The following is a 12,519-nucleotide window of genomic DNA, read 5'->3' as shown; positions in this document are numbered from 1 at the left end:
CTTGGATGGCTGTCCGAAAGATTTGATAGGTCTTTCCCCCTCTACCACCTGTGATTTTATGCAAATAGGAAGTAAGTTGAGTACCATTCCTCTCCAGCTCTCCTTTAAAGACCACGGCTGGCATTAACTGAGGGAAACCTGGGAAATCGTACGTGCAGGGCTGCAGGCCACAACTCAGGCTGTTGTGCTGTGTTTTTTTTAAGTCACCTTTCCCCCCATGTCAGGTCCGAGCGATGGAGGAAGTACCTACCCGACTTGGGCCTGTGTTGGGCAGGCTCCTGTTCATTTTGCCCCAGGACGATCATAACGTTACCTAACATTGCGTTCAATGTTTTAGGTGTGTAGCCCAGGGCTGGGGACAAAAGGGTCTGCTACAGAAGGAATGAGGGGGTGGGGGAGGAAGTGACAGGACCGAAGTATTATGTAGCTGGACCCCACCGGTGTAAGGCAGCCTGGGATGTGGCCGGAGCGCTGGGCCCCACAGCCGCAAGGCAGTCTGGTGGGGGACTGGGCAACCCGGGAGGTGGCCAGGGGGCTAGGCCCCTACAGGTATAAGATAGCCCAGGGGGGAGCTGGGCCCCACAGGTGTCAGGCAGCCCTGGAGGGGGCTGAGTCGCTGCCCCCCCCCCCAGCTGTAAAGTAGCCTGGAGGGGGGCTGGGTCGCTGGGCTGCTTCCCCTGGGGCGGGCATCAGCCCAGCTGTGAGCAGCTGCGGAACGTATCCCACCGCAAGCGGCCTCCTTAGCGCCCGGGCGGGGGCGGGACGGGGGGTCCCTGGCCCCAGCCGCAGCAGTCACGCCGGCTCGAGCCTGGCTGGGGCCCCTTTGCCCGCAGGTGAAGCCGCCCCTCCCCCCCCCCCTTCCAGGATCGGTGTAAAAACCTAACCCAGCCGCTCCCCTGCTGGGCTCCCGCCGGCCGCTGCTCCGGGCTGCGACAGCGCAGCCAGCGTGTGACCGAACCCGCTCCCGCCAAGGCAACCGGCGCTGGCACCCGCCCGCGCCCCCCCCCCCCCCCACGAGCCTCCCTCTCAGCCTCCCGTCGGCGGCCGGCCAGGCGCATAAAAGCCGCCGCCGCCGCCGCCGCCGCCAGGGGAGAGCTCACAACCCGCTGCCTGCCGCCGGCTTCCCCCTGCTGCGGAGGGAGAGAACTACCCAGGGTCCCCATGCAGCCCGCCATGATGATGTTCTCCAGTAAATACTGGGCCAGGAGGGGGCTCTCCCTCGACTCGGCCGTGCCCGCGGAGCACCCGGGCCTCGGCCACCGGACAGTAAGTATCCCGGGCTGTCGCGCTGCGGCCGCCCAGGGCATTCGTGTGCTCGGTAACGATGGGCTCGGATTTACCTCCATTGCGCGCCCAGCCGCTCTCAGTTACTCTTTGGAGTATGACAGCTTTCGGAGTACAGAGCAGCAGCCGTGTTGGTCTGTATTCGCAAAAAGACAAGGAGGACTTGTGGCACCTTAGAGACGAGCACATTTATTAGAGCCTAAGCTTTCGTGAGCTACAGATACATCAAATGCATCCGATGAAGTGAGCTGTAGCCCACGAAAGCTTAGGCTCCAATAAATGTGTTCGTCTCTAAGGTGCCACAAGTCCTCCTTTTCTCTTTGGAGTATGTACATAGTCCCACGCGATTCTCACCGGGTGTAAGCCTCGAATCCAATGATGCTCCGGAGAGACACGGAGGGGAGGGGGGGACCATAACGTTGCCTCGCTCTTGGGATGTGTTTTGTGCTCAGCTGGTGGGCTTGCATGTGCTCCGTATGTTAGGGCTTTCTTGATTTTGCTTTTTAGATCCCAAAAGTAGCATCAAAGGTTCACTGCCCGTGTTTAGTACGTGGTTTCCAAAGCAAGCAACAGAAGTTATTGAGAACTCTCAAAAGGAAAATTGTAATCTTTGTTTCAATATTTCAGAATAGTAATCATCACGTGGTGAGAGCAGTAAACACAATAAAGCAAGCAAGCATACAAGGAAAATGCATCCGATGAAGTGAGCTGTAGCACACGAAAGCTTATGCTCAAATAAATTGGTTAGTCTCTAAGGTGCCCCAAGTCCTCCTTTTCTTTAAGGAAAATAACATAAGCCCAAAAACAGAGAGGGAAAGCAGATAATATTATTCTTAGATTCTTGTAAATAAATCATTTTTATTCAGATAGCTAATGCGACAAATAGTTTACACACCTGGGGGACACCCTGCAAGCTACCTATTGGTCTTGCTTTTTAATAATTAAAAATATCAAATGACATTGCTTATTTGTAAGTAGGTTTGACCAATTCCTTCTAGTCCTAATCACCACTAGTACTTTTGTATAGTGTCTTCAGATAAAATATAGCAAAAAGCCTATTCAATTCCACAGGCAATATCAGAGAGAATCACCATTTAGTACTCCTAAAATCAATAGTAAATGAGTTTGGCCTCCATTCAGCTAGTTAGTAAATGTCTGTTTTATGTTAATGGTGTGAGTAGTCCCAGCAAAGTCAATTGGACTAACCTGCACTCTCAGAATAGACATGAGCTTAAGTGTTTGGTTGAATCAGAGTCAATAAGAGGAAAATACCTAAGTCATTTTATAGCCCCCGATCTTGCAATTGATGCTCCATGGACAGCACAGTCTATCTTCACAGAGTCAGTTGCAGGTTTGGGACCAATTATTTTGAGATCATTTACAAATCAGACACATTTACACTGAGTTGGTGAGTCCAGCATTTTGATACAGTGTGAATACTTGGCTTTGACATATTAGAGCTTTGACTCCTCAACTGGCAGAGATACAATAGCATATAGAAAAATGTGTAACTAAAAATGTTTCCTCAGGTAAAAATACTGTCGAAAGATGTAAACTAATCTTTGTAATATGATCTGAAGATCCAGCAGATACTTTGGTATTTTCAGAGCATTACACAACCGCTTCATGGTTGTATTTCAATTTTTTATGCAAACAAATGGTATCTGTATATTTTTGTATTTACAATGCTAATATAATTCATACATATTAATAATCTACTTTGACAAATAATTAATAGTAAAACAGAGAGAGAGAGAGAGAGATGTGGAAAATATGGGGCCAGACCCTCAATTGATGTAAATCAGCATAGCTTTATTGGATTCACTGGAGTTACGCCATTTTACACCAGCTGTGGATTTGATCCATTGTCTTTATAGTAAAGATGAAATATCTCTATTTGTGCTACTATCATATATGAATATTTAAGTGTTTACTCATCTCTACCTGTTTTATTGGTGTTTATTGATATCACTGGGAAATCTTAGAATAAGGATCACTGGACTAAATGGAGTGAATCTGTTTTACTGCCTATATAAGATGTCTTAGTGTTTCTCTCTTCACTAGGATTTTGCTTTAACTCTATGATTTCTTGAATATTTGCACTTGCTCCTGATAATAATACATCATCATAGTTAGGAAAGAGAATCTACAAGTCATTATTTAATCACATACAGTAATAACCTGCATGGCTAATAGGGTTAATTCTCACACTATCACAGTTTCTTCTGTTATGTTCATGATGATTAGCTCATCTAGTTTTCACAGGCTGAATGGTGGCTTTTAGCAGACGCTTCTGATATTATCCATTTGACACAATTACAAGAACTCAGGGGGCTCAATCTTGGGAGGTGCTGAGTATCATCATTTCTCACTGAAGTCAATTGGTGCTTAGCACCTTTCAGGATTGGGAAGTTAATTAATATGCTTCTCTGTACTTTCCTTCTAAAAATGGACACACACAGACAAGTCTAGATAGACTGCAAAATTAAAAATAGTATTTTTGTCAAAGCACATGTAGGCTGCATACTTGACATGTAAGTTATCTTCCAAATAATCATTGGAAAAAATGTTTAAGTATAACAAAAAAAAGATTAAAAATAAACTTGTAAGGCCCCAATTCAGGAGCACATATTTCAAGTTAAGTATACACTTGAGTGCTTTCCTGAATCAGGGCCTAAAAGAGGCTTGCTAGCTAAAGACAATGGGGTGATCCATTTCATAAGTGCAAACTCATGCAGACCCTGACTACACTTGACTTTTAACCATGTTAGAAAACTGTTTAAGTTTGGACTCAATCTAAACATAGTTCCAGCTGGATTGCTTTCCGACAATCCTATCCTCCAATATGGGGCCAAACTTTGTTTAAAATTGTTTTTTAAAAAAAGTGTGAACATAAAATAGGGAACTAGGCCTACACATGGTTACTGAACCACTTGGCCCTTTCTACAAGTTCTAGATAAACTGGATTCAAACAAGTTTTGACTGGCCAAAAAAAAATGTGTGAAAGCCTAGTTTACTGCTAAACTGCACGCAGCGCTGGTGCACCTACCTGCACTTGTTACTGACACTGAGGGTACGTCTTCATTACCCGCCGGATCGGCAGGCAGCGATCAATCCAGCAGGGATCGATTTATCGTGTCTAGTCTAGACGCGATAAATCGACCCCCAAGTGCTCTCCCGTCAACTCCTTTACTCCAGCGCAACGAGAGACACAGGCAGAGTTGACGGGGGAGAGGCAGCAATTGACTCGCCACGGTGAAGATACCACAGTAAGTTGATCTAAGTATGCTGACTTCAGCTATGTTATTCACGTAGTTGAAGTTGCATAACTTAGATCGATTCTCCCCCCCCCAGCTTCCCCCCAGTGTAGGCCAGGGCTCAGTCTTCACTAGAAAAATTAAATTGGTTAAAGCCTCTAGGATGTCTGTGTCCACACAGACAAAACACCCCAGATGATTTACAAATACTCTGATAAATGGTTAGAACAGGCTAAAGATTTTAATTGGTTTTGTAACTAGTTAAAGTTTAACTGGTTCAGCTTGTACTGCTTTAGTGCCAGTGTGGATTCAGAGAAGCTAAAACACATCACTTGTCATCTCTCTACCTTCCCACCATGTATGGTGAATGTGTAAAATATTACAGAATGCCTAGCTTCTGGGAACTGACCGGGGAATTGCAGGCTATTTACCCACAGGATATTGTAATTTAAATGGTTTAGGACACTGCTAGAATGGACTAGCCTGGGGGTAAAACTTAAATCAATTCAGTCTGAATGCACTGAACTGTCTGTACTGAAACTGTGTCAATTACAGATTAGTTCTTGTCAACAATGGAGATTTGTTTTAGAAAGGATCTGATCCAATTTTTAAAGGATTTAGCGTAAAAGAAGTTTAAAATACTGTGCCTGGTCAATGAGGACTAGGCAAAATCTTACTAAATCTGCTTTTGAAAACTGTGTTTGGGACTCAGGGCAGATCCTCAGTTGGAGTAAATTGTCACAGCTCCACTGAAGTCACTGGTGGATCTGATGGAAATAAGGAGGTGAACTGCCTCAGGGTTCTCACCTATTCTTAAAAATAGTTTTTTGGAAGGGTTGAACATGGCTTTAAATGTTCCAGACCTTGTTAGCTGCCCTCTTGTATTGTTGGCTCTCCTCTCCCCAAATTGCTGGTTCATTATTTTTATCTCAAGAACAGAATTTACCAATGAACATTTACATTGGAAATGGACACAGTGGCCAAGATAGTCATGTTTTTTGGTTTCAAACATCTGAAACACTTTTAAATGGGTCTGATGTTCATAAGTGCAGAACACATGCCCTCTGAAGATCTGTCTACATTCAGGTATCTCAAGCACGACACCCAGTGCTAGTCACTTTTGAGAATCTTGGCCAGTATTACTAAAGCTCTTGATATATGTATGGACTACTTAGAGGCATCTCGAAAAGACTTAAGCTGTGGTTATTGCACTATTGGAAAATATAGAAGGAAATTCAGCATAGACAGAATCTTCCAGGTGTGGGAAGCTCAACAGTGTAAAAATAAAAAGGAAATGCTCCTTTGGGATAAATGGACTGTTCTCAGGAGGTCAGACTTAGTTGGCTGAAATAAATTTTAAAAAGGTTCAGTTAATTCAGATTTCTTCTATGATAGAGCCTAAACATTTCTTCCTTTTTAATTTGTATAATCAGTGGATAGCTTTTAGTTCATTAGGAGCAATGAAAAGTAGGTGGCAAAGTTAAATCTAGTCCAATGGGGAATATGAAGTTTCTGCTTGTGGATTTTATGGACAATTTGAATAATTTCAAAATTGTAGGCCAGATCATCAGCTGGTGTCAATCGGCACAGTCCATTGCAGTCAGAGCTATGACAATTTAGCCAGGTGAGGAATTGTTCCATCCAATCTTTGTTTATTACCTATAGTAACATTGCTTTATTTCTGTATTGGTCTCTTCCGTCTCTGACATTTGTCTGTTACCTTTTCTGATTTTGAATATGCTGCTTATCTTTTTTATAGTCTGGATTACTTTCTTTCGGGTGTTTTCTGACAAAAGCTGTCTGTGTGAAAGGAATGTTTGATATTTTTCAGAAATGTGCATTGGAAACTATTGTATTTTGTATCTACTTTCTTGTAGCCAAACCGAGCCAATTCTGGTAAAAATGATGAGAAGAAAGGTAACAAAGGAAACAGCAAAAGTGAATCAGTTTCTGAAAGCGGAAAGACTGCTGTAGTGTTTTCCTTGAAAAATGAAGTTGGTGGATTAGTGAAAGCTCTCAGACTCTTCCAGGTAAATATTACAAATCATTATAATTAATGGAAAGGTTGGGGACATTTGGGTCAATTGTCAGCTGATGTAAACTGGTGTAGCTCTGCTGAAGTCAAAGAAGCATGTGAAATAACAACACTTTCAATTTGATTGCTAACTGAGCACGTAACCAATCCAGCAAAGTATTTAAAGCATGTGTTTGACTTTGGGCACATACGTAGTCCCCATTAAATGAATGGACTGCTCATGTGCTTAAAGTTCTAGCTGTCAAAGGCCCTGATCCAGCAAAGCACTGAAGCTTGAGCTTAAGTTTTAAGCTCAAGAATCATCTCATTGACTCTAATGTTGGTGTTGACTCCAGTAGGACTATTCATTTGCTTAAAGTTAAGCATGCGTTTAAATGCGTTGTTGGATCAGGGTCTTTGGCAGTAGAATGGGAATTATGACATGTTAATACACATTAAGGCCCTGATGCAGTTGATTGCATATGGGCAGACTGCTAGCATAGCATGCCATCAAGGCGCTATCAGTTACAGGAGTGAGGCTGTAGTGTGCCAGTAGGCGTAGTGCCGGGGGGAATGTCGCTAATGCAACTAGGCATGTGTTCAGTACCAGAATACATGAACTACATGAAATAACTTTTATTGAGTTTACAGCAAGTGATCAGGGTGGAAACTTCTGTTATTGTGAACATAAAAATTAGATGCAAATGTATTAATCAAGGGTGAAACATACCCCTATATAGGAGGCCAGAGGAAAAACAGCATACCATTTAAGCCCCTGACAGTGCATAAGGGACTAGCAGAAACTTGTGCTTGGCCCTTTGCCCTGGGGTGGATTTTACCCAGAATGAAAATACATACAGTGTAGGGGCCAAGTGTAGATAGTGACATAGATCTCTTCAAATTTGGCATTCTTTAATGGGTGGGGAGGAAGGTAGTCAAAAGTAATGGATTGGTTGACAGGTTTGTGCCTCATGCATGCAAAAGTAGAAATCATAATGAATGTTTTGCAATCTACTCTTGACACCCGTTCGCAGATCAGCAGTGGTGTGGTATTTTCCACCGAATGCATCCGATGAAGTGAGCTGTAGCTCACGAAAGCTTATGCTCAAATAAACTTGTTGGTCGCTAAGGTGCCACAAGTAATCTTTTTCTTTTCTACCAGGGGAAGGCATCATTAATGATTAAGCCATTTTGACATCCATATTCACTGAGGGTTGTAGATCTTACCTTGGTCATTATTTCTAGATAATCAGTTGGTCTGGACTTCCATTTTGTTACTCTTATTCCAGGTCATTCCTAATTAGTACAAGGAAGATAGATGAGAAATTAAATATAATTATCATCACAAAATAAATGTTCTCTTAGCCTGTCAGGAGAGAGATTGAATAAATGCAGCTTCTTGTACCAATTGCATTCTTAGCAGGAAAAACTAAAATATACTGAAATTAACTCTGACAATGCACTGAATATTTTATATCTACCTTTGATATCAATGTAGCATTGTATTATCATTTTTAAAACAACTAACATAATATCCTTTGTAAAAGATGGTCTTGGTAAATCACATTTAAATCCCCATGTGGATATTATAGTTATCATAGTCATCTAATGAGAAAGAACAATTTTTACCTTAAGCTAGCAGCATTTTTTTCTTTAATACACTACAAATCGCTGGTTATGCATTTAGTTGTAAGCTGAGTATTTTTAATGTAAATTTCTATAACAGAAATTCATGATACCAATTTTGTTGTTCTAAATGAATTGTTTATATATAGAGTCCAATGTTTCATCTTCCCACAGGAGAAGCATGTGAGTATGGTTCACATTGAATCAAGAAAATCCAAGAGGAGGAATTCAGAAGTAGAAATTTTTGTGGAATGTGACTGCAGTAAGAAAGAATTTAATGAACTAATTCAGTTGCTAAAGTTTCAGACTAACATCGTAACTCTTAATCCACCAGAAAACATTTGGACTGATGAAGACGGTAAAGCTGCTTTATTTAGAAACTAGTAAACATTTCATTTAGAAACCACAGCAGTCTTCTCCTCTAATATTTTCAATTCCAACTCTATCTTCCACAGAACTAGATTGTGTCCCTTGGTTCCCCAGGAAGATTGCTGAATTAGACAAATGCTCGCAGAGAGTTCTAATGTATGGCTCTGAGCTGGATGCAGATCACCCAGTAAGTGTGAAATAAAGTCATTATTTTATTTGGATTTTAAATCCTAGTTGCAGGGCAATTTGTTATCCACAACAGAATTTAAAAATAATTTTGTAGATAATTATTCATATTGTTTAACCAGTTGAGTTATAAGCGCCATGGCAAAGATTTTCAAAATTAATTAGCAATTTTTGGGGGCCTCCATTTTTTTGGCACCTTTAAAGGGGCCTGATTTTCAGCAGGTGAGTGACCAGCACTTTACGAAAATCAGGTCCCTTTAGAGGGTGTCATTGAATGAATTCATTCAGTTTCTCAAGTTGGGAGACTCAAAAACTGAGGCACTCCAAAATCATGTTTGATCCCCATTTATACACTGCATTTGTATTTTTAAAATTGATGGAGGATAGAAGCTTTGATATTCTAAACAGTTTGGGTTATTGTAAACCTAGGGTCTGCCACAAATCAAAGAATATGGACATTAAATAAAAATTCAGATCAATGTGGGTGTAGAAGGACAAAGCATTTGAAAGAATGCTCGCCCTCAAACTAGGGGATAGTTACAAGGTACAATAGCACAGTACACTCCAATCTCAGCATTAATACAGTGCATGGATAGGTTTCTTACTGTGCTTTCCGAAATCAATGCCAGTGTATAAGTCCCTATTTCATACCCTGTGTAATGCCTAAATATTCCAAATCTAAAGCTAAGGAATATGAGCCCTTAGTAATTATTTGTTTTCATTCAATCATGGTTTTCTTCAATGTATGCCTAACCTAACAGACCTTAAGAATGAACTATAATGATAGGCTGCTAGAAAAAACTCATCTGTTTATATCATCTGCATTGTCTTTGCTCTAATAGATGGGCAATCATCAAGGAAACAATCAAAAACTTTCCACAGTTGTTTTGGTTGGCTTGCTTCTATTTTGGTTTTCAGAATGGGGAGGGGGCTATGGGATTCTCAAACTGGGGGTCAGGACCCCTCAGGGGGTTGGGAGGTTATTACATGGGGGGATGCAAGCTGTCAGCCTCCACCTCAAGCCCCGCTTTGGTGTTAAATATATTAAAAAGTGTTTTTAATTTATAATGGGAGTTGCACTCAGAGGCTTGCTATGTGAAAGGTGTCACCAGTACAAAAGTTTGAGAACCACTGGGCTATATAGAGCATTTGAACTTCGTAACTGGGGGTGGGAGGGGATAAACATTCTGTAAGATATATCACTCATATATATTTGAAGCATTTACAGATTGGAAAAATTACTGTTTCACATGTTACTACCTGTAGTTCGTTGTCATGTTATAGACTTGTCGTGGATTCTCCTCTGTATTAAGGCTGCTTTGCTTTGTGTTTCTGGTGCAAATACTGTAGAGAGGATCACCTCAGTGTAGGGGATCTTATAAGGGTATAGAGCCAGCCCATCAACTGCTGTGTCAGCCCCTTCCTATTACCTATGTTGGGAAAGAAGCTGAGGAATGGCCAGGCATTACCAGGGCTTTCTTGTGCCTTGCTGACCATTGGCTTCTATATCAAACCCTAGGAACCCTTGACACCTGGTTTAATTTACATTTGTATAGCTCACAATAGCTTAAGGCTGCTGTATTGGATCATTCCCCAAGGGGGAGCACACCCTGAAATCCTGAGTCATTCTGTGCACTTCTTTATCATGGACAAGGGTGAGAGTCTGCATCTTCGGAAACTCCCAAATCTGCAGATTACCTTCAGCTACTAACATAGGCAGCTCCACACCCCGCCCCAGCTTGCCTCCGCCCCACCTCCGCCTCCTCCCCTGAGCGCGCCACCACATCCTGCTTCTCCCCCTCCCTCCCAGTGCTTGCGCCGCGAAACAGCTGTTTCACGCGGCAAGTGCTGGGAGGTATGGGGGAGGAGGAGGAACGCAGCGCAGTTGGGGAAGAGGTGGGGCTGGGGCAGGGATTTGGGGAGATGTCCAATAGGGGCAGGGAGGGGGCGGGGCCGGGGGCGCAAACACCCACCGGCACCAAGGAAAGTTGGCGCCTGTGGCCACTAATAGTAACTCAGCTTCAAATAGAAGCATTTCAGCCTCACCTGGCCCATCACAATCATCAACTTAATATTGTTTTATATTTTGAGCTGGTGCCTACACTGAATACAGTGCAGATCACTTTATTTTTATAGACAATGAAAAAGGCATTTGCATGAAATGAAAGCAAAGTTTTTGTTACACTTTAGACAACTTGGATAGGCATAATTTACACCACATTTGTGATTCTACACAGAACGCTAGGACTTAGAAATGAAACAAAACCTACTGTTGGGCATCAGACTATTTCTGATCTCTCCTCTGACCCCTCTGTGAAGTGTATAGGGGCCATACAGGAGTCATAATGGGCCATGAATAACTACCCTGATTCAGGGGCAGCACAAGGCCACTGCGGGTATGTCTACACTGCAGTGTAAACCCAGAGTTTGAACTCAGGCTCAAATCTAATTCCACTTCTGTCTGCACACAAATCGTGCTAACCAGCTCTTGGACCTGAGGTCCCAGTACCACATGGGAGTGTAGGGTTTGAGCCTGAGTCAAGTCAGGACCCAGGGTTCAAGCCTATTGCTTTTCAGTGTAGACCCTGGACTCATCCCACTGGACTCTTCCATGGGAGTCCACCAAAAGTATCCCACAATCCCGTGGACTGACTTTCTTTGTCCTCTGGGTAGTTAAGTTCAGAGGACAGTCAAGTTTTCCCACACTGAACCATGAACAAAGGGATAGAACTGGCCACTTTTTGAGAGAGCACTGGGAAGTCTTGACTATGGGTAGTGGGACTTGGACCTGCATAATGCAGTGTAGATACTGGAGCCTCAGATTAGAACCCAACATTCAACAATTCCTACTCTTGGATTACAAATGAGTGCAGGTGCTCAAGCCCTAGGTTAACAAACCCAGCAGGGGTGCGCACAAGGCGGGGAGGGGAAGTAGGGGCATAGGCCTCCCTATCTCACATGAGCCATTTTGCATAAAGTATATCGTAGTTATGTCATATTCATATCATAAGCATATTTTCATAAATAATATGGAATGGCACATCACAGTGGGCTCTGGGGTAGGGCTGGGGATGAGGGAGTTTGGGCGCAGGATGGGGCTCCGGGCCGGGGCCAAGGTGTTTGGTATGTGAGAGCAGGCTTGGGACTGGGGCAAGGGGTTGGTGTGTGGGTTGGGGTGCAGGGTGCAGGCTCCATGAGGAGGCTCAGAACTGGGGCAGGGGGTTGAGGTGCAGGAGGGGGTATGGCCTCTGGGAGGGAGTTGGGGTGTGGGAGGGGATTCTGACCTGGGGCAGGGGGCGCAGGCTCCAGCGGGACAACGCTTACCTCAGGTGGCTTCCGGCAGTGCAGTGTGGCTAAGGCAGGCTCCCTGTCTGCCCTGGCTCAGCACTGCTCCCAGAAGCAGCTGGCATGTCCCTGCAGCCCCTAGGCAGAGGTGTTGCCAGGAAGCTCTGTGTGGTGCATGCTGTCCACACCCTTACCCTGCAGCTCCCATTAGCCATGGTTCCCTGATCACACCTGTGCCTAGGGGCCGCAGGGACATGCCAGCTGCTTGTGGGAGCTGCACAGACCCAACCAGGTTTTTAATGGCCTGGCAACCCTAGCTTTCCCCCTGCAGCAGGGTGAGCCAGTGCTCACGGGTCGAGCCCCACATGGGGGACGCCAAGCCTTGAGGCTTCCGACCCGCGGCATGGAGACTTGCCGCAGGTGGGATGAAATTAGGCAGAGGGTCGGATCCGGCTTACGGGCCGTAGGTTCCCTGCCCCGGTGTAGAAATATCCTCTG

General features: G+C 43.9%; 1 protein-coding gene across 3 annotated transcripts in view; it reads left to right on the top strand.

The window, feature by feature from the left end:
* The first annotated feature begins 518 nt into the window (after nt 1-518).
* TPH2 (tryptophan hydroxylase 2) overlaps nt 519-12,519 on the top strand; it is a 70,164-nt gene continuing 58,163 nt past the window's right edge. Inside the window, exons 1-4 of one of the 3 annotated variants that reach the window (XM_038411867.2) lie at nt 519-1,266; nt 6,419-6,571; nt 8,356-8,539; nt 8,637-8,737. In XM_038411867.2, the coding sequence (XP_038267795.1) occupies nt 1,162-1,266; nt 6,419-6,571; nt 8,356-8,539; nt 8,637-8,737 (543 nt within the window). In that variant the 5' untranslated portion in view covers nt 519-1,161. Of the gene's footprint in view, nt 1,267-6,012; nt 6,166-6,418; nt 6,572-8,355; nt 8,540-8,636; nt 8,738-12,519 lie in introns of those variants that run through there. The other 2 variants (XM_043493283.1, XM_043493286.1) reach the window with 2 other exon arrangements.

This window comes from Dermochelys coriacea, chromosome 1 (assembly GCF_009764565.3).
Source record: "Dermochelys coriacea isolate rDerCor1 chromosome 1, rDerCor1.pri.v4, whole genome shotgun sequence".
Taxonomy (NCBI): domain Eukaryota; kingdom Metazoa; phylum Chordata; order Testudines; family Dermochelyidae; genus Dermochelys; species Dermochelys coriacea.
This window is presented reverse-complemented; position numbering and strand designations above follow the sequence as displayed.